The sequence below is a fragment of the Coregonus clupeaformis genome, chromosome 13 (assembly GCF_020615455.1).
Source record: "Coregonus clupeaformis isolate EN_2021a chromosome 13, ASM2061545v1, whole genome shotgun sequence".
Lineage (NCBI taxonomy): Eukaryota > Metazoa > Chordata > Actinopteri > Salmoniformes > Salmonidae > Coregonus > Coregonus clupeaformis.
The window spans coordinates 9,099,998-9,122,423 of NC_059204.1; the positions used below are offsets into that span (position 1 = coordinate 9,099,998).

General features: G+C 45.3%; 1 protein-coding gene across 1 annotated transcript in view; it reads left to right on the forward strand.

Moving 5' to 3' along the window:
• The window catches only part of LOC121580085 (scavenger receptor cysteine-rich domain-containing group B protein), a 36,472-nt gene extending 15,760 nt beyond the window's left edge, over positions 1–20,712 (forward strand). The window contains exons 2-8 of the mRNA XM_045224612.1: positions 7,528–7,830; positions 10,142–10,210; positions 12,262–12,576; positions 12,723–12,806; positions 15,618–15,932; positions 19,941–20,012; positions 20,221–20,712. Coding sequence (XP_045080547.1) covers positions 7,528–7,830; positions 10,142–10,210; positions 12,262–12,576; positions 12,723–12,806; positions 15,618–15,932; positions 19,941–20,012; positions 20,221–20,537 — 1,475 coding nt within the window. The 3' untranslated portion in view covers positions 20,538–20,712. The remainder of the gene's footprint in view (positions 1–7,527; positions 7,831–10,141; positions 10,211–12,261; positions 12,577–12,722; positions 12,807–15,617; positions 15,933–19,940; positions 20,013–20,220) is intronic.
• Positions 20,713–22,426: the final 1,714 nt, after the last annotated feature.

Here is a 22,426-nt window from a genome sequence, read left to right on the forward strand (position 1 = left end):
CATGCTCTTTCCTTGACATGGACTGACCAGGTGAAATCTATTAACCCTTTTTGATGTCACTTGTTAAATCCACTTCAAGCAGTGTAGATGAAGGGGAGGAGACAGGTTAAAGAAAACAATTTAAGCCTTGAGATAATTGAGACATGGATTGTGTATGCGTATCATTCATAGGGTAAATGGGCAAGATAATGGATTGAAGTGCCTTTGGGTTTGGTAATAGGTGCCAAGCGCACCGGTTTGTGTCAAGAACTGCAACGCTGCTGGGTTTTTCACGCTCAACAGTTTCCCGTGTGTATCAAGAATGGTCCACCACCCAAAGGACATCCAGCCAACTTGACACAACTGTGGGAAGCGTTGGAGTCAACATGGGCCAGCATCACTGTGGAACTCTTTCGACATCTTGTAGAGTCCATGCCCTGACGAATTTAGGCTGTTTTGAGGGAAAAAGGTGGGGGTGCAACTCAATATTAGGAAAGTGTTCCTAATGTTTGGTATACTCAGTGTATATATATACAGCTCTGGAAAAAATTAAGAGACCACTGCAAATTTTTCTTAAATCAGCATCTCTACATGTATGACAGCCATTCTATTCCGGTGTCTGTTGAATTCCAACACAGGCACACCTCATTCTACTGAATTAGGTACTGATTAGGTGATCACATTAATCAAATCTTATTTAACGAGGAAAAGTATAAAAGCCACTGCTGTGGTCATCACTATCCTCTTGCAATAGGACCAGCTGGATGGTAAAAACAGTGTTAATAGTACCTCAAAAGTAATATTAATCAAAAAATAACTATTTACCATGCCAAAAGAGTTGAAAAGGAAAGTTTTGAGTGAGGAAAAGAAGGGTTCAATTCTGGCTTTACTGGCAGAGGGATACAGTGAGCGTCAGGTTGCTTCCATCCTTAACATTTCAAAGATGGCGTTTCATAAGAACAAGGTCAAGCAGCAGACATTGGGGACAACAAAGCTACAGACCGGCAGAGGGCGAAAACGACTCTCTACTGACCGGGATGACCGCCAACTCATTCGAATGTCACTCAACAACCGTAGGATGACATCAAGTGACCTACAAAAATAATGGCAAACGGCAGCTGGGGTGAAGTGCACGGCGAGGACGGTTCGAAACAGGCTCCTAGGGGCAGGGCTGAAGTCGTGCAAAGCTAGAAAAAAGCCCTTCATCAATGAGAAGCAAAGAAGAGCCAGGCTGAGGTTTGCAAAAGACCATAAGGATTGGACCGTAGAGGACTGGAGTAAGGTCATCTTCTCTGATGAGTCCAATTTTCAGCTTTGCCCAACACCTGGTCGTCTAATGGTTAGACGGAGACCTGGAGAGGCCTACAAGCCACAGTGTCTCGCACCCACTGTGACATTTGGTGGAGGATCGGGGGGTGCTTCAGCAAAGCTGAAATCGGGCAGATTTGTCTTTGTGAAGGACGCATGAATCAAGCCACGTACAAGGTTGTCCTGGAAGAAAACTTGCTTCCTTTGCTCTGACATTGTTCCCCAACTCTGAGGATTGGTTTTTCCAGCAGGACAATGCGCCATGCCACACAGCCAGGTCAATCAAGGTGTGGATGGAGGACCACCAGATCAAGACCCTGTCATGGCCAGCCCAATCTTCAGACCTGAACCCCATTGAAACTTCTGGAATGTGATCAAGAGGAAGATGGATGGTCACAAGCCATCAAACAAAGCCGAGCTGCTTGAATTTTTGCGCCAGGAGTGGCATAAAGTCACCCAACATCAATGTGAAAGACTGGTGGAGAGCATGCCAAGACGCATGAAAGCTGTGATTGAAAATCAGGGTTATTCCACCAAATATTGATTTCTGAACTCTTCCTAAGTTAAAACATTACTATTGTGTTGTTTAAAAATGAGGCACTGCAGCACAGTGCTAGCTGTGCCACTAGAGATCCTGGTTCGAATCCAGGCTCTGTCGTAGCCGGCCGCGACCGGGAGACCCATGGGGCAGCGCGCAATTGGCCCAGCGTCGTCCAGGGTAGGGGAGGGAATGGCCGGCAGGGATGTAGCTCAGTTGATAGAGCATGGTGTTTGCAACGCCAGGGTTGTGGGTTCGTTTCCCACAGGGGGTATGAAAAAATAAATAATGTATGCACTGTAAGTCGCTCTGGATAAGAGCGTCTGCTAAATGACTAAAATGTAAATGTAACATGAACTTATTTTCTTTGCATTATTCGAGGTCTGACAACACTGCATCTTTTTTGTTATTTTGACCAGTTGTCATTTTCTGCAAATAAATGCTCTAAATGACAATATTTTTATTTAAAATTTGGGAGAAATGTTGTCAGTAGTTTATAGAATAAAACAAAAATGTTATTTTTACCCAAACACATACCTATAGATAGTAAAACCAGAGAAACTGATCATTTTGCAGTGGTCTCTTAATTTTTTCCAGAGCTGTATATAAAATTGGTGGGTGAAATGAGTTTTGATATGTAGACTACTGCAAAAAGACGGATACATCTCTCAGAATTTCCATAGGCTAGACCAGTGAGATGTTAACAAACTTCACATTTGTATTGGATTAATGTTGCCAACGATCAAATTCATGATGGATTGCTGTGCTATCTGACATTTCTTTGTGACATTTTTATTTTCTGATTTCAGGAGATATGACCAAAATCAGCAGAAGAGCCATACCTAGTAAGTGCTTTTTAAGTAAATCTCTTCTCATTTTACTGACTGTGTTTTCTGAAATGCACCATAACATTACTGTTCCCACCCCAGATTTCAGTCCTACGTCACCTATATGAATACAGATGACCAAAAAAATTTACCATATTCTAATACTAGGACGCTTTTCAATAACTAACCCACATAGCGAACATAACTGTTTAATATTAATACAGGGAGAATCCTGTGAATTGACCTACTGTATTTTGGGTGTAGTGTTTACAATGTGTCCTCTTCTCTCTTTGTGAGGCAGTGAATGAAACCAGAATCCAATGTCTCAGTGGCTTTAGAATGCCTCCTCTACAAGAAACAGTAAATGTCAAACTGTGTGTACAGTGGGGAGAACAAGTATTTGATACACTGCCGATTTTGCAGGTTTTCCTACTTACAAAGCATGTAGAGGTCTGTAATTTTTTATCATAGGTACACTTCAACTGTGAGAGACGGAATCTAAAACAAAAATCCAGAAAATCACATTGTATGATTTTTAAGTAATTCATTTTGCATTTTATTGCATGACATAAGTATTTGATCACCTACCAACCAGTAAGAATTCCGGCTCTCACAGACCTGTTAGTTTTTCTTTAAGAAGCCCTCCTGTTCTCCCCTCATTACCTGTATTAACTGCACCTGTTTGAACTCGTTACCTGTATAAAAGACACCTGTCCACACACTCAATCAAACAGACTCCAACCTCTCCACAATGGCCAAGACCAGAGAGCTGTGTAAAGACATCAGGGATAAAATTGTAGACCTGCACAAGGCTGGGATGGGCTACAGGACAATAGGCAAGCAGCTTGGTGAGAAGGCAACAACTGTTGGCGCAATTATTAGAAAATGGAAGAAGTTCAAGATGACGGTCAATCACCCTCGGTCTGGGGCTCCATGCAAGATCTCACCTCGTGGGGCATCAATGATCATGAGGAAGGTGAGGGATCAGCCCAGAACTACACGGCAGGACCTGGTCAATGACCTGAAGAGAGCTGGGACCACGGTCTCAAAGAAAACCATTAGTAACACACTACGCCGTCATGGATTAAAATCCTGCAGCGCCTGCAAGGTCCCCCTGCTCAAGCCAGCGCATGTCCAGGCCCGTCTGAAGTTTGCCAATGACCATCTGGATGATCCAGAGGAGGAAAGGGAGAAGGTCATGTGGTCTGATGAGACAAAAATAGAGCTTTTTGGTCTAAACTCCACTCACCGTGTTTGGAGGAAGAAGAAGGATGAGTACAACCCCAAGAACCCCATCCCAACCGTGAAGCATGGAGGTGGAAACATCATTCTTTGGGGATGCTTTTCTGCAAAGGGGACAGGACGACTGCACCGTATTGAGGGGAGGATGGATGGGGCCATGTATCGCAAGATCTTGGCCAACAACCTCCTTCCCTCAGTAAGAGCATTGAAGATGGGTCGTGGCAGGGTCTTCCAGCATGACAACGACCCGAAACACACAGCCAGGGCAACTAAGGAGTGGCTCCGTAAGAAGCATCTCAAGGTCCTGGAGTGGCTTAGCCAGTCTCCAGACCTGAACCCAATAGAAAATCTTTGGAGGGAGCTGAAAGTCCGTATTGCCCAGCGACAGCCCCGAAACCTGAAGGATCTGGAGAAGGTCTGTATGGAGGAGTGGGCCAAAGTCCCTGCTGCAGTGTGTGCAAACCTGGTCAAGACCTACAGGAAACGTATGATCTCTGTAATTGCAAACAAAGGTTTCTGTACCAAATATTAAGTTCTGCTTTTCTGATGTATCAAATACTTATGTCATGCAATAAAATGCTAATTAATTACTTAAAAATCATACAATGTGATTTTCTGGATTTTTGTTTTAGATTCCGTCTCTCACAGTTGAAGTGTACCTATGATAAAAAATTACAGACCTCTACATGCTTTGTAAGTAGGAAAACCTTTAAAATCGGCAGTGTATCAAATACTTGTTCTCCCCACTGTATATAGGCCCACATACTGTATGCTTTTGTTGTACCACAGAGCTTCAAACCCCAGGAAAGACTACTGACCGCCATTAAACTGAGGAGTAATACACAGCATAATCTTGAAGTCCAGCTTTCTCACGGTCATTCCAATAGCCAAGTGAATAAGACTTGGAACACAAGACTAAACAGAGCCCAACCCTATAGAATGTGTGTGGTTGCTAAATGATGGGAGAATATGTACCAAAGATGTTCAATCAATATTGCTGTGTACAACTTTTATCAGTTGTTTGGTTAATGCCTAAAGATAAAGTGTTGAGGGAAAACAGTGTTTCCCAAACCTCTCCTCCAGTAACCCAGCCAGTCTAAACCTCTCCTCCAGTTCCCCAGCCAGTCCAAACCTCTCCTCCAGTTCCCCAACCAGTCCAAACCTCTCCTCCAGTACCCCAGCCAGTCTAAACCTCTCCTCCAGTTCCCCAGCCAGTCTAAACCTCTCCTCCAATACCCCAACCAGTCCAGACCTCTCCTCCAGTACCCCAGCCAGTCCAAACCTCTCCTCCAGTACCCCAGCCAGTCCAAACCTCTCCTCCAGTTCCCCAACCAGTCTAAACCTCTCCTCCAGTACCCCAACCAGTCCAAACCTCTCCTCCAGTTCCCCAACCAGTCTAAACCTCTCCTCCAGTTCCCCAGCCAGTCCAAACCTCTCCTCCAGTTCCCCAGCCAGTCCAAACCTCTCCTCCAGTGCCCCAACCAGTCTAAACCTCTCCTCCAGTTCCCCAGCCAGTCCAAACCTCTCCTCCAGTTCCCCAGCCAGTCCAAACCTCTCCTCCAGTTCCCCAGCCAGTCCAAACCTCTCCTCCAGTTCCCCAGCCAGTCCAAACCTCTCCTCCAGTGCCCCCAGCAAGTTCTACTTGTTTGATGTATTCCAGAACTTGCACACAGAGGTTTAGGAAACAGGGACATTAACATAGTAAAGCCTGCCATCTTGTTAAAAATTATATTGAGTGGGGGGGCAAAGACAGCATTTGGAAGAGACTTTGTAGTTTCATTCTCAACACGAAAACCCCCAAATATCACACAGACAGGAATGTATAAACCCTCTGTACATATTTCTATATTTCTATGTCTACTCCTTAGCTGGTTTAGCTAGCTACACGGTCTTAACAGGCTTCCTGTTGCGTTTTCAAGCTGTCTCAGATTACAAGAAAATAGATGTAGTAGAGACAGAGTACAGTACTATGGAGGGCCAAGAACCTCCTTTCAACAAATCATTTGACCAGTCTCTCTCTTCTCTCCTCTCTCTCTCTCTCTCTTTCTCTTCTCTCCTCTCTCTCTTTTTCCAGCCAATGGCACGACGACGACGACTGCCATGAAGACGACACATTCCCAAGGTAGGCAATGTACTGCTGGGCTCCCGCCAACTCTCACCACATCCACCACACCTTCTGTCTGTCTGAGACACCCATGTTCAACAATGACATGTCCACATCCAACGCATGAATGACAAATGATCTAACTTAGAGAGAGAGAGGAGCACCCTGTGCACACTGCAACATGGTCACTTCCCTTTGCTCTCAATTTACCTAATCCACCTCAATTACTCTCTCTCTCTCTCTCTCTCTCTCTCTCTCTCTTCCCCCTCTCTTGCTCTCTCTCTCTCTCTCCCCCCCTCTCTTGCTCTCTCCCTCTCTCTCTTTCTCTCTCCCCCCTCTCTCTCTCTCTCTCTCTCTCTCCCCCCCTCTCTCTCTCTCTCTCTCCCCCCCTCTCTTGCTCTCTCCCTCTCTCTCTCTCTCTCTCGCTCTTTCTCTCTCCCCCCCTCTCTTGCTCCTCCCCTCTCTCTCTCTCTCTCTCACCATCACACGCTAGTCAGTGGAGTCATGTGGCTTGTTTAGTCTTATTCTGTTCCTTAAAGTGGACAGTGGAAGGGATTAGACGAGCTATTCCAAAATGATTATTGTCGCTATTAACTGTCATTATATGATAGTTCTATTTCCAGACGGTAACACACACGAGTATAATGTCCCACAGACAGTGGGCCTGTTATGTGCTTTTCCAGACTTAAATTCTGTTCCATGTTGTGTGGCACGAGTATAATACAGGAAGAAAGCGTACAGTTTCTAGCCAGTAGTCAAAGCCAGTAAAAGGATGAGGATTGAATGGGTTTGGTGGGGGATTTTCTTCACTTACAGTGACAAATAAGAAACAAGATCTAGATACAGCCTCCCGACAGGATACTATGACATCATCACACACTTTCATTCATGACATCAGCATCGGAGTGAGAGGGTAGTCAGTGGTCCTGATTGTTGATACCTCTGACCATGTTGTATTTGTCTCTGCCTCTCCTCTGCAGTGGGTCTGGTGACATTCTATTGTCTCTCCTCTGTAGTGGGTCTGGTGACATTCTATTGTCTCTCCTCTGTAGTGGGTCTGGTGACATTCTATTGTCTCTCCTCTGTAGTGGGTCTGGTGACATTCTATTGTCTCTCCTCTGTAGTGGGTCTGGTGACATTCTATTGCCTCTCCTCTGCAGTGGGTCTGGTGACATTCTATTGTCTCTCCTCTGTAGTGGGTCTGGTGACATTATATTGTCTCTCCTCTGTAGTGGGTCTGGTGACATTATATTGTCTCTCCTCTGTAGTGGGTCTGGTGACATTCTATTGTCTCTCCTCTGTAGTGGGTCTGGTGACATTATATTGTCTCTCCTCTGTAGTGGGTCTGGTGACATTCTATTGTCTCTCCTCTGTAGTGGGTCTGGTGACATTCTATTGTCTCTCCTCTGCAGTGGGTCTGGTGACATTCTATTGTATCTCCTCTGTAGTGGGTCTGGTGACATTATATTGTCTCTTTATATCTCTCTATACCGTGTATCTTCTGGATCCTCCTTCCCTCTCCTCTGCAGTGCGTCTGGTGAACGGGCGTAACCTGTGTGAGGGGCGTGTGGAGGTGTGGCACAACGGGACGTGGGGTACGGTGTGTGATGACGACTGGGACACGGTAGATGCCAACGTGGTGTGTCGGCAGCTGGACTGTGGTCTGGCCGTGGCGGTGGGCAGCATCTCAGAGTACGGCCAGGGTTCGGGGCCCATCCTGCTGGACAACGTAGACTGTAAAGGAGGGGAGACAGACCTGGGACAGTGTGGCAGTCTGGGCTGGGGCATCCATAACTGTTACCACTACGAGGATGTATCGGTCACATGCAGAGGTAAGGCTCATTGAGATATATTTACAGTGCCTTGCAAAAGTATTCATCCCCCTTAGCGTTTTTCCTATTTTGTTGCATTACAACCTGTAATTTAAATTGATATTTATTTGGATTTCATGTAATGGACATACACAAAATAGTCCAAATTGGTGAAGTGAAAATTCTAAAAAATAAATAACGGAAAAGTTGTGCGTGCCTATGTATTCACACCCTTTGCTATGAAGCCCCTAAATAAGATCTGGTGCAACCAATTACCTTCAGAAGTCACATAATTCGTTAAATAAAGTCCACCTGTGTGCAATCTAAGTGTCACATGATCTGTCACAAGATATCAGTATATATACGCCTGTTCTGAAAGGCCCCAGAGTCTGCAACACCACTAAGCAAGGGGCACCACCAAGCAAGTGGCACCATGAAGACCAAGGAGCTCTCCAAACAGGTCAGGGACAAAGTTGTGGAGAAGTACAGATCAGGGTTGGGTTTTAAAAAATATCTGAAACTTTGAACATCCTACGGAACACCATTAAATCCATTATTAACATTCTTAAAGACTATGGCACCACAACAAACCTGCCAAGAGCGGGCCGCCCACTTATGGACCAGGCAAGGAGGGCATTAATCAGAGAGGCAACAAAGAGACCAAAGATAACCCTGAAGGAGCTGCGAAGCTCCAGGACCACTTTAAGCCATACACTCCACAGAGCTGGGATTTACGGAAGAGTGGCCAGAAAAAAGCCATTGCTTAAAGAAAAAAATAAGCAAACACGTTTGGTGTTCGCCAAAAGGCATGTGGGAGACTCCCCAAACATATGGAAGAAGGTACTCTGGTCAGATGAGACTAAAATTGAGCTTTTTGGCCATCAAGGAAAACGCTATGTCTGGCGCAAACCCAACACCTCTCATCACCCCGAGAACACCATCCCCACAGTGAAGCATGGTGGTGGCAGCATCATGCTGTGGGGATATTTTTAATCGGCAGGGACTGGGAAACTGGTCAGAATTGAAGGAATGATGGATGCCGCTAAATACAGGGAAATTCTTGAGGGAAACCTGTTTCAGTCTTCCAGAGATTTGAGACTGAGATGGAGGTTCACCTTCCAGCAGGACAATGACCCTAAGCACACTGCTAAAGCAACACTCGAGGGGTTTAAGGGGAAACATTTAAATGTCTTGGAATGTTCTAGTCAAAGCCCAGACCTCAATCCGGACTCCTGAGTGGTGCAGTGGTCTAAGGCACTGCATCGCAGTGCTAGCTGTGCCACTAGAGATCCTGGTTCGAATCCAGGCTCTGTCGTAGCCGGCCGCGACCGGGAGACCCATGGGGCGGCGCACAATTGGCCCAGCGTAGGGGAGGGAATGGCCGGCAGGGATGTAGCTCAGTTGGTTGAGCATGGCGTTTGCAACGCCAGGGTTGTGGGTTTGATTCCCACAGGGGGCCAGTATGAAAAAAAATATATATATAATAATAATGTATGCACTCACTAACTGTAAGTCGCTCTGGATAAGAGCGTCTGCTAAATGACAAAAAAAAAATCCTATTGAGAATATGTGGTATGACATAAAGATTACTGTACACCAGCGGAACCCATCCAACTTGAAGGAGCTGGAGCAGCCTTGAAGAATGGGCATAGATCCCAGTGGCTAGATGTGCCAAGCTTATAGAGACATACCCCAAGAGACTTGCAGCTATAATTGCTGCAAAAGGTGGCTCTACAAAGTATTGACTTTGGGGGGGTGAATAGTTATGCACGCTCAAGTTTTCTGTTTTTTTGTCTTATTTCTTGTTTGTTTCACAATCAAAAATATTTTGCATCTTCAAAGTGGTAGAAAATGTGGTGTAAATCAAATGATACAAACCCCCAAAAAATATATTTTAATTCCAGGTAGTAAGGCAACAAAATAGAAAAAATGCCAAGGGGGGTGAATACTTTCGCAAGCCACTGTATAATACTCTAGTGCAGGGGTATTCAACTCTTACCCTACAAGGTCCAGAGCCTGCTGGTTTTCTGTTCTACCTGATAATTAATTGCACCCACCTGGTGTCTCAGGTCTAAATCAGTCCATGATTAGAGGGGAACCATGAAAAAACGCAGTGGAACTGGCTTCGATGTCCAGAGTTGAGTTGGAGGGCTTTAATGTATTACTGTTGTAATGATGTTTTCTATAGGAAGGGTCTTTACAATTTATAAAGAGCTCATGTGATGTCAATGAGTGAGTTAAAAGGACACATCCCTGGTGACTGATTAGAGAATCCATTCTCACTAATAAAAATAATGTATTCCTTTATTCCCTCCTTCTCATCTCTCCTTAGTTCCATCAGTGGTGGTGTCACGGGGCCTTGGCGAGGCCACCACTTCATCTAGGAGAAACTCCGGTTTAAGTAAGTGATCCATTTATTTATTTGTCTCTAATTTCAGTCAAATGCACTAAAAAAAAATATGTAAATAAAATCGTTTTCAAGAAGGGTTCGTTTTTATTCACTGTATTAAACTGCTTTAAGGGAGAGGGTGAAGAATCAACCTATAAAGTCGGCTTGCCTCAGCCACAGTCAGGTATGTAGAACTGTAGAACTCAAAGTCATTTCTAGCTCAGTCAAAAGTTCCTTGTGAAAAGATACAACAGATAGTCACTGTAAATTATTATAGAAAGTTCCGGGTCTTTTGTTGCTGTCTATCTTTTATCTATACCCCTAACTCCCAAGTGGGTCACAGGACATCATTCCCGGCTCCTTCTTTGAGAGAACCTGACGTATCTGCCTGGTTCTCCACACATAGACATGTATACCACTGGGAATGGTGTTGAGGCTACGTGGAATCCTTAGGTTGCTGACTCTTTCGGGAGGGGGATATTGAAGTTGAAGCCTAAAGGATACATTGTCTATTTTAATAGTGTTTATCTTCAAACCCCCTCCACGGGACGACGCCATACGTGTTCGCTCACTGTAGCCTTTCTTCTTTTCACCTCAACGCAGTTTTCTCTGAAAACGTTTCAGTGCTTCGGTTTTCTATATAAAACGACTATGGAACAACAGGCTTCATTGAAACACTGGACAAAACACAGTCAGAGAGACTGAATTCACCAACTGAAAACTAATGGTCCTCTGTAGCTCAATTGGTAGAGCATGGCGCTTGTAACGCCAGGGTAGTGGGTTCGATCCCCGGGACCACCCATACGTAAAAAGGTATGCGCACATGACTGTAAGTCGCTTTGGATAAAAGCGTCTGCTAAAATTGCATATTATTATAATGAATACGCATGTGATCAACAAGTTTGAACAGCCCATAGGGCAGGAGTCTATATCCTGATTCTGTAGTGTGAGGCTGCTTGATATACAAGATGCTAGTCTATCGTAGGGCCTTACACTCAATCCATCTGCCAAACAGAGAATTCGGCTATCGTTTTTAGAGTCCTTTGTACGTCTCGACTGGGGATTGAACCCCCCACCTTGCGATCTTAAGGCAGACACTCCAACCTCAACGCCACTAAGTCGGTGGTGTGCTCACTACAGTGTTTATTTAAACGTCTACATAGAAGACAACACGCACACAAGAGCCCAATAAATCTAGCCTGGAATCCAAACTAAATAGTCTGCGTTTACACAGGCAGCCCAATTCTGATCTTTTCCCACTAAATTGGTCTTTTGACCAATCAGATCAGCTCTTTTGCCAATAATTGGGCAAAATATCAGTATTGGGCTGCCTGTGTAAATGCAGCCGTAATGAAACAGAGTGATATTCAGTTAAGGATTTTAAGCCACTTTAACCTTTATTTATCCAGGTAGTGTCATTGAGATACAGTCAGTTTTTCAATAGAGACCTGGACCAACCATATACATAGACAGCTTTACACCACTCCAGCCGATGCTTGGCATTGCGCATGGTGATCTTAGGCTTGTGTGCGGCTGCTCGGCCATGGAAACCCATTTCATGAAGCTCCCGACAAACAGTTATTTGTGCTGATGTTGCTTCCAGAGGCAGTTTGAAACTCAGTAGTGAATGTTGCAACTGAAGACAGATGATTTTTACACGCTACGCGCTTCAGCACTCGGTGGTCCCATTCTGTGAGCTTGTGTGGCCTACCACTTCGCGGCTGAGCCCTTGTTGCTCCTAGACGTTTCCTCTTCACAATAAACAGCACTTACAGTTGACCGGGGCAGCTCGAGCAGGGCAGAAATTTGACGAACTGACTTGTTGGAAAGGTGGCATCCTATGACGGTGCCACGTTGAAAGTCACTGAGCTCTTCAGTAAGGCCATTCTACTGCCACTGTTTGTCTATGGAGATTGCATGGCTGTGTGCTCGATTTTATACACCTGTCAGCAACGGGTGTGGCTGAAATAGCCGAATCCACTAATTTGAAGGGGTGCCCACATACTTTTGCATATATAGTGTACATGGAATGCTGATGAATCCCACCCTCCCCTATATTTTAGGAGATGGTACGATCCGGTTAGTTGGTGGACTGGACTACTGCCAGGGACGGGTGGAGGTCTTCTACCAGGGCAGCTGGGGGACGGTGTGTGATGACGACTGGGGCATGAGAGACGCAGGGGTGGTGTGCCAGCAGATAGGCTGTGGCCACGCCGTTTCCTCCACCACCAACGCCTACTTTGGTTACGGCACAGGCCTGATTCTACTGGACAACGTCAACTGTAATGGCTACGAGAACCAGCTGAGTAAATGCTACAGCCTGGGATGGGGGATACACAACTGTGGACATCATGAGGATGCTGGAGTTATCTGTTCAGGTGAGAATCTCTCTCTCTCTCTCTCTCTCTCTCTCTCTCTCTCTCTCTCTCTCTCTCTCTCTCTCTCTCTCTCTCTCTCTCTCTCTCTCTCTCTCTCTCACACAATGGCTTTAATACTATTCTAAATCTCTGTTCTCTCTGTGTAGGTTCAGGCTCCACCACTGTTCCTCCCATGAAAAGTGCCACAATGTCCATGCAAAGGGGATTCTTCCAGACTGCCAGCATTGCAGGTAATTGTTGAGCTTCAGTACTATAATAGCAATAACAGTGTACAGTCGTGGTCAAAAGTTTTGAGAATGACACAAATATTCATTCTCACAAAGTCTGCTGCCTCAGTTTTTATGATGGCAATTTGCATATACTTCAGAATGTTATGAAGAGTGATCAGATGAATTGAAATTAATTGCAAAGTCCCTCTTTGCCATGAAAATGAACTTAATCCCAAAAAAACATTTCCACTGCATTTCAGCCCTGCCACAAAAGGACCAGCTGACATCATGTCAGTGATTCTCTTGTTAACACAGGTGAGAGTGTTGACGAGGACAAGGCTGGAGATCACTCTGTCATGCTGATTGAGTTAGAATAACAGACTGGAAGCTTTAAAAGGAGGGTGGTGCTTGAAATCATTGTTCTTCCTCTGTTAACCATGGTTACCTGCAAGGAAACACGTGCCGTCATCATTGCTTTGCACAAAAAGGGCTTCACAGGCAAGGATATTGCTGCTAGTAAGATTGCCCTTAAATCAACCATTTATCGGATCATCAAGAACTTCAAGGAGAGAGAGGTTCAATTGTTGTGAAGAAGGCTTCAGGGCGCCCAAGAAAGTCCAGCAAGTGTCAGGACCGTCTCCTAAAGTTGATTCACCTGCCGGATCGAGGCACCACCAGTGCAGAGCTTGCTCAGGAATGGCAGCAGGCAGGTGTGAGTGCATCTGCACGCACAGTGAGTCGAAGACTTTTGGAGGATGGCCTGGTGTCAAGAAGGGCAGCGAGGAAGCCACTTCTCTCCAGGAAAAACATCAGGGACAGACTGATATTCTGCAAAAGGTACAGGGATTGGACTGCTGAGGACTGGGGTAAAGTCATTTTCTCTGAATCCCCTTTACGATTGTTTGGGGCATCCTGAAAAAAGCTTGTCCGGAGAAGACAAGGTGAGAGCTACCATCAGTCCTGTGTCATGCCAACAGTAAAGCATCCTGAGACCATTCATGTGTGGGGTTGCTTCTCAGCCAAGGGAGTGGGCTCACTCACAATTTTGCCTAAGAACACAGACATGAATAAAGAATGGTACCAACACATCCTCTGAGAGCAACTTCTCCCAACCATCCAAGAACAGTTTGGTGACGAACAATGCCTTTTCCAGCATGATGGAGCACCTTGCCATAAGGCAAAGTGATAACTAAGTGGCTCGGGGGAACAAAACATCGAAATTTTGGGTCCATGGCCAGGAAACTCCCCAGACCTTAATCAAATTGAGAACTTGTGGTCAATCCTCAAGAGGTGGGGTGGACAAACAAAAAACCCACAAATTCTGACAAACTCCAAGCATTGATTATGCAAGAATGGGCTGCCATCAGTCAGGATGTGGCCCAGAAGTTAATTGACAGCATGCCAGGGCGGATTGCAGAGGTCTTGAAAAAGAAGGGTCAACACTGCAAATATTGACTCTTTGCATAAACTTAATGTAATTGTCAATAAAAGCCTTTGACACTTATGGAATGCTTGTAATTATACTTCAGTATACCATAGTAACATCTGACAAAAATATCTAAAAACACTGAAGCAGCAAACTTTGTGAAGACCAATACTTGTGTCATTCTCAACTTTTGGCCACGACTGTAGGTCCCCATCAGACCACACTGCTCCACCTGCACCTCTCTCCTATGACCAACAGAGGGTGCTGGTTCACCTATAGGTTTATCTAAATCTGAGCCAGAGGTGCCACTCAATACATTGTTTCAATGGAGCATGTAAATGAAGTCACCCCCATAGAGATCCTATTAAATTACTAGAAGGGGTATAGTATGTCCTAAACCCTCAAAGTTCCAGAACATGGTGAAAATGGCAGCCATTTTGGTCAGGGAGGAATCCAAACCTGTCTAATTTCCTGATTTGACTAATGCAGGAAAATAAAAGTAAGGTTTGTGATGTCAGAAATGGTGTAATATAATTATAGTCAACCTAAAATGTTGTCATATTATAAATATAGCTTATACAGGTTTTATGACAATTTTCTGTATAAATACCCTCTAAAATATATGTAAAAAGACCATACATTTTTTTAAATGTTTGTTTTCTTGGAAAGCAGTGAGTGCTATTATATGATACAATATCAGTACTTGCATTTGCAACTTGTCTAAGGCTGTGGGTTGACTGCAGTGTTTGAATGGAATGTTGGCATATTGGCAGTTAATTTGATCCATTTATGGAATCATTCCTCTAAAACTGGCTGGCTGGCTAGCTAACAAACATACAGTGCAGACACATTCTTCTAATTAATTGTTGTGCACAATATTTTATCACAGCACTGGCAAACCATGGTTGACCAATTCCCTGACCAAAATGGCTGACCTTTTATACTAACATAAGAGGCTTAATGTCCATTCTAGTATTCTTAATTCTATGGTCACCCCACCCTCTCTCCTCACAGAGGATGGGAAACCCTCTGCTGTGTACTGTAGGCGTCAGCTTGCTTGTGTAGACTTACTCATCATTCTGATTCTAATGCATTTCTCGTCCTATTCCAGTGACCGACCGAACAGAACCAGTCATTACGACTACGACGAGGACCGTGACAAAGACAACGGTTGCTATGACAACCAAAGGTAGTAGCGATGCTGCGCCGCCACGTGACAAATGAAAGGGAATTAACTCCAGCTAATGTACACCAAACAGATATATCTGTTATTATAACATTGGCTTATTATTCCCAAATATTCCATTTTATAGATTAAAGCCATTGTGCAACAGCGACGCGCAGTAACACATTTTTCTAATAAACCTATCCATGAAGAATGTAGCCCTCTGTGTTTCCTCCTCCAGAGCGGCCCGTCATCCGCGTGGTGAACGGTAATAGCAGCTGCCAGGGCCGCGTAGAGGTGTTCTACAACAACCTCTGGGGCACGGTGTGTGACGACGACTGGGAGCTGCCCAACGCCCAGGTGGTGTGTAGGCAGCTTGGCTGTGGTCCCGCCATCGCTGCCAAGATCCTGGCCTTCTTCGGCTACGGCTCGGGTCCCATCCTGCTGGACAACGTGGACTGTGAGGGCAGTGAAACAAATCTGGAGAATTGTTTCAACCTCGGCTGGGGACAGCACAACTGTGGACACCATGAAGACGCTGGAGTCATCTGTGCACGTAAGACTGACTGGGACTGTGCTAATATAACTTATTTGTCCGATGTGAATCGGATATTCATCTTTTGATCTGCTGCAGGCAGGACTGCTACAGTAGACTGAGTAATGTTGTCCACTAGCCATCTGTCTCGAACCGTCTGGTTTCACAGCGCCTCAGAATGGAGCATAAAATTCAATTGAATGGAAGCCTCTGACAGGAGCAGACGAAAGCAACCGCTGGTTTTAATTGGCTGATCTCTGTCCATCACCATCTAGCATAACCCTTGACCGTACATTGTGGGCTTCAAAGTGCAACCAGCGCAAGTGATTTAAAGTTTGGAAAATCTCAAAGTACTTAGAAATAGTTTTCACATAAACTGTACATGCCCAAACTCAATTGGGCTTTGCAAAAAACATAATGGTCCATGTGATAGAACATTTATTTTGATTGGCGTTTTTCGCCTTTCAAAGTCCCATCTAATACAGTGAGGGAAAAAAGTATTTGATCCCCTGCTGATATTGTATGTTTGCCCGCTGACAAAGACATGATCAGTCTATAATTTTAATGGTAGGTTTATTTGAACAGTGAGAGACAGAATAACGACAAAGAAATCCAGAAAAATGCATGTCAAAAATGTTATAAATTGATTTGCATTTTAATGAGGGAAATAAGTATTTGACCCCCTCTGCAAAACATGACTTAGTACTTGGTGGCAAAACCCTTGTTGGAAATCACAGAGGTCAGACGTTTCTTGTAGTTGGCCACCAGGTTTGCACACATCTCAGGAGGGATTTTGTCCCACTCCTCTTTGCAGATCTTCTCCAAGTCATTAAGGTTTCGAGGCTGACGTTTGGCAACTCGAACCTTCATCTCCCTCCACAGATTTTCTATGGGATTAAGGTCTGGAGACTGGCTAGGCCACTCCAGGACCTTAATGTGCTTCTTCTTGAGCCACTCCTTTGTTGCCTTGGCCGTGTGTTTTGGGTCATTGTCATGCTGGAATACCCATCCACAACCCATTTTCAATGCCCTGTCTGAGGGAAGGAGGTTCTCACCCAAGATTTGACGGTACATGGCCCCGTCCATTGTCCCTTTGATGCGGTGAAGTTGTCCTGTCCCCTTAGCAGAAAAACACCCCCAAAGCATAATGTTTCCACCTCCATGTTTGACGGTGGGGATGGTGTTCTTGGGGTCATAGGCAGCATTCCTCCTCCTCCAAACACTGCGAGTTGAGTTGATGCCAAAGAGCTCGATTTTGGTCTCATCTGACCACAACACTTTCACCCAGTTCTCCTCTGAATCATTCAGATGTTCATTGGCAAACTTCAGACAGCCCTGTATATGTGCTTTCTTGAGCAGGGGGACCTTGCGGGTGCTGCAGGATTTCAGTCCTTCATGGCGTAGTGTGTTACCAATTGTTTTCTTGGTGACTATGGTCCCAGCTGCCTTGAGATCATTGACAAGATCCTCCCGTGTAGTTCTGGGCTGATTCCTCACCGTTCTCATGATCATTGGAACTCCACGAGGTGAGATCTTGCATGGAGCCCCAGGCCGAGGGAGATTGACAGTTATTTTGTGTTTCTTCCATTTGCGAATAATCGCACCAACTGTTGTCACCTTCTCACCAAGCTGCTTGGCGATGGTCTTGTAGCCCATTCCAGCCTTGCGTAGGTCTACAATCTTGTCCCTGACATCCTTTGAGAGCTCTTTGGTCTTGGCCATGGTGGAGAGTTTGGAATCTGATTGATTGCTTCTGTGGACAGGTGTCTTTTATACAGGTAACAAGCTGAGATTAGGAGCACTCCCTTTAAGAGTGTGCTCCTAATCTCAGCTCGTTACCTGTATAAAAGACACCTGGGAGCCAGAAATCTTTCTGATTGAGAGGGGGTCAAATACTTATTTCCCTTATTAAAATGCAAATCAATTTATAACATTTTTGACATGCGTTTTTCTGGATTTTGAGGGCCGGCATCATGTCCTCACTTGTCAGCATTTTCCTTGGTTGATTATTCTGGTACAGGTCAAAATCTAACGTTCTATAGAATCCTGGAACCACAAACACAGGCAGACAGTCATATTTAACAGTTCTTTAATATTCCCCTTTTAGTTAAAAGGGGGTAAGTTACGCAATATTAAAACCAGAACACACAAGGGCAGGCCCAGGCAGACATTCACACCAGAGTTCATCTTTGGTTGGGGGCCAGCTTGGTCCAAGAGCGGTAGTCGTCGTGGACTCATTTTAGTCATTTAGCAGACACTCTTATCCAGAGCAATTAGGGTTAAGTGCCTTGCTCAAGGGCACAGACAGATTTTTCACCTAGTCAGCTCAGGGATTCGAACCAGCGACCTTCCGGTTACTGGCCCAATGCTTTTAACCGCTAGGCTACCTGACCGCGTCCTTGCAGTGGAGAGAGAGAAGCTGAATCGATCAGTCATTTGACAACATAGCATTACTTCACTTAGAGCGGTGGATTACATTTACATTACATTTTAGTCATTTAGCAGACGCTCTTATCCAGAGCGACTTACAGTTAGTGCATACATTATTTTATATTTTTCATACTGGCCCCCCGGTAAACGGATGAGGTCATTCGTTTACCGAGCAGGGTAGCGGTCTCTCCCGGGAGCAGGGTAGCGGTCTCTCCCGGGAGCAGGGTAGCGGTCTCTCCCGGGAGCAGGGTAGCGGTCTCTCCCGGGAGCAGCTCCTCTTTCCCCAGGCGTTGTCAGCAGCGGTCTGGGCGAGGCCTGCGTTCCGTTGTTTGCCTGTTCAATGTCATTTGGATCAGCCTTTATGCAGGTGGCAGCTCATTAGCCCCATGCTGTCCAGTGTCCAGGTGCGCCGGCCTGGTACCAAACCAGACAGCTAGTGGACTCATTCCCTCATTCACTCAACAAGACAAACACTCAAAAAAGGGCTATGAAGCTCAAGTAAAATAATATAGAACGTTTTACTAAATAATATCCTGAAGTAGTGATAAATATAAAGGAGAAGCAGGAATAAATAAGACTCTTCTAATATGTAAATAAAAACAAAGAAAATTAGGCTATGGAACATGTGACACCTGTACACACACACACACACACACACACATTCTCTGTAGTCATCGCTCTCAGGCACACACACTGTCACCCCATAGTCACCCTTTCCACAGTCATCCCTCTCTCCTCTCCTCCTCCCTGCTGAGCTGAGTGTTGGTCTCTAAGGAGCAGGCCCCACCCCCCGCCTGGCAGGCCCAGAGTGCATGAAATATAGAATGGAGAAGTCAAGGGTGATAAGCCTCACTGGGGTAATCAGCCTCACTGGTGGTGATCAGCCTCACTGGTGGTGATCAGCCTCACTGGGGTAATCAGCCTCTCTGGGGTAATCAGCCTCTCTGGAAGCCTGCAGGCTAAACCTCCATTCTTTAAGGCTAAATAAGACACAGTAGAGAAAGACAATAAAAAGAGGGAAAGACGTCCTTCCTGTTACTAAGGTCTACATCAAATCAGGGTTAGCAGAGCGGACCAGGTGAACCTTCCTTCCTGTTACTAAGGTCTACATCAAATCAGGGTTAGCAGAGCGGACCAGGTGAACCTTCCTTCCTGTTACTAAGGTCTACATCCAATCAGGGTTAGCAGAGCTGACCAGGTGAACCTTCCTTCCTGTTACTAAGGTCTACATCCAATCAGGGTTAGCAGAGCGGACCAGGTGAACCTTCCTTCCTGTTACTAAGGTCTACATCCAATCAGGGTTAGCAGAGCTGACCAGGTGAACCTTCCTTCCTGTTACTAAGGTCTACATCAAATCAGGGTTAGCAGAGCTGACTGAGATGATAAGGGCATCACAAAGTTGACTTCTAGAGTAGTTTTCTTCTGATCTAACTGATTAACTGATCAATGGATTAACTCCTTACAACATTTTGAGTGCTCTGGTCTAGACTGTTCTGATGATAGAACCGTATCAACAGTTGTTCTCAAGTAGATGACCACTCCCTAGGGAAACATACACAGCAGATAGAAACCTCATACCGCCTCCCTCTTCTTCTCCAGCCTTTCAGCCTGTTCAAGCTGGAAGAGAGTTCATCATGACAGAAATACCCACCACTAGACCACCAAGTGACGGTAAGTCTGCTGCCTGTTCAGGTTTAGCTACACGTTCTGGGTTCAAGTAAAGGTCAAAGGTCAGCACACATTCACAGCATCACTTTTCCAGAGGCCGTCTTCCGTAATGCATCATATTTCAATCATGTCTTAGGAGTGTGTGGTATGTGTTAAATGTTCATTTGCTCCAGTATATGTGACTGTTTCTACCCCCTCTCTCTCTCTCTAGGAATGGTGAGGTTGGCGGGCGGGCAGCACCACTGCGAGGGCCGGGTGGAGGTGTTCTCTGGGTCGAAATGGGGTACAGTGTGTGACGACGCCTGGGACATGCCAGATGCCCAGGTGGTGTGTCGCCAGCTGGGCTGCGGTCCGGCTGCTGTGGCCCGCGGGGGGGCCTTCTTTGGCCGCGGCACCGGCACCATCCTCCTGGACAATCTGAAGTGCAGCGGCTCCGAGGCCTCGCTCCAGCAGTGCTCCCACATATCCTGGGATGTGCACAACTGTGACCACTCTGAAGACGCCGGCGTCACGTGCTCACTGTCGTGATTCCAGCAGCGATTCGCCGCCAGGGAGCCACCAAATTACTCCCACCTCCACTGCCAACTAATAGGACGGGCGCCTTGGTGGGCATAACCCGGGACTTGTAAACATGATGTAAATAACAGCTCACCCCCAATGCCCAACGGAAGGAAGACAACAACAACAAGAAAACAAACTAACATATGAGAATATATGATGAAATATTATGATTATCTATTCCTATTAAGCCCTTTATAAATATAGAAATAAAAATATATGATATAAAATACGCTGTACACATTTTTTGATATTTGATAAACAGTGGAAACAAACTCTCTCTATCTCTCAAATATTTAGCTTACATGCCAGCCACCTGGTAGTGGGTGAATTCTTTGATGATGAAGTAAGGGACTGTATATAGGCTACATTACTCAATGTCTATATGAAAGAGGTCCTCCTGCTGACACTCTGCTCACTAGCACACAGACATACTGCACTACACTACAGAACCAGACATACTGCACTACACTACAGAACCAGACATACTGCACTACACTACAGAACCAGACATACTGCACTACACTACAGAACCAGACATACTGCACTACACTACAGAACCAGACATACTGCACTACACTACAGAACCAGACATACTGCACTACACTACAGAACCAGACATACTGCACTACACAGAACCAGACATACTGCACTACACTACAGAACCAGACATACTGCACTACACTACAGAACCAGACATACTGCACTACACTACAACAACAGAACCAGACATACTGCACTACACTACAACAACAGAACCAGACATACTGCACTACACTACAGAACCAGACATACTGCACTACACTACAACAACAGAACCAGACATACTGCACTACACTACAGAACCCGACTCTGCACTACACACAGAACCAGACATACTGCACTACACTACAGAACCAGACATACTGCACTACCACAGAACCAGACATACTGCACTACAGAACCAGACATACTGCACTACACTACAGAACCAGACATACTGCACTACACTACAGAACCAGACATACTGCACTACACTACAGAACCAGACATACTGCACTACACTACAGAACCAGACATACTGCACTACACTACAGAACCAGACATACTGCACTACAGAACCAGACATACTGCACTACACTACAGAACCAGACATACTGCACTACACTACAGAACCAGACATACTGCACTACACTACAGAACCAGACATACTGCACTACACTACAACAACAGAACCAGACATACTGCACTACACTACAGAACCAGACATACTGCACTACACTACAACAACAGAACCAGACATACTGCACTACAGAACCAGACATACTGCACTACACTACAGAACCAGACATACTGCACTACAGAACCAGACATACTGCACTACACTACAACAACAGAACCAGACATACTGCACTACACTACAACAACAGAACCAGACATACTGCACTACAGAACCAGACATACTGCACTACACTACAACAACAGAACCAGACATACTGCACTACAGAACCAGACATACTGCACTACACTACAACAACAGAACCAGACATACTGCACTACACTACAGAACCAGACATACTGCACTACACTACAGAACCAGACATACTGCACTACACTACAGAACCAGACATACTGCACTACACTACAGAACCAGACATACTGCACTACACTACAGAACCAGACATACTGCACTACACTACAGAACCAGACATACTGCACTACACTACAGAACCAGACATACTGCACTACACTACAGCGGCAGGTAGCTTAGTGGTTAAGAGCGTTGTGGCAGTAACCGAAAGGTTACTGGTTCTAATCCATGAGCCGACTAGGTGAAAAATCTGTCGATGTGCCCTTGAGCAAGGCACTTAACCCTAATT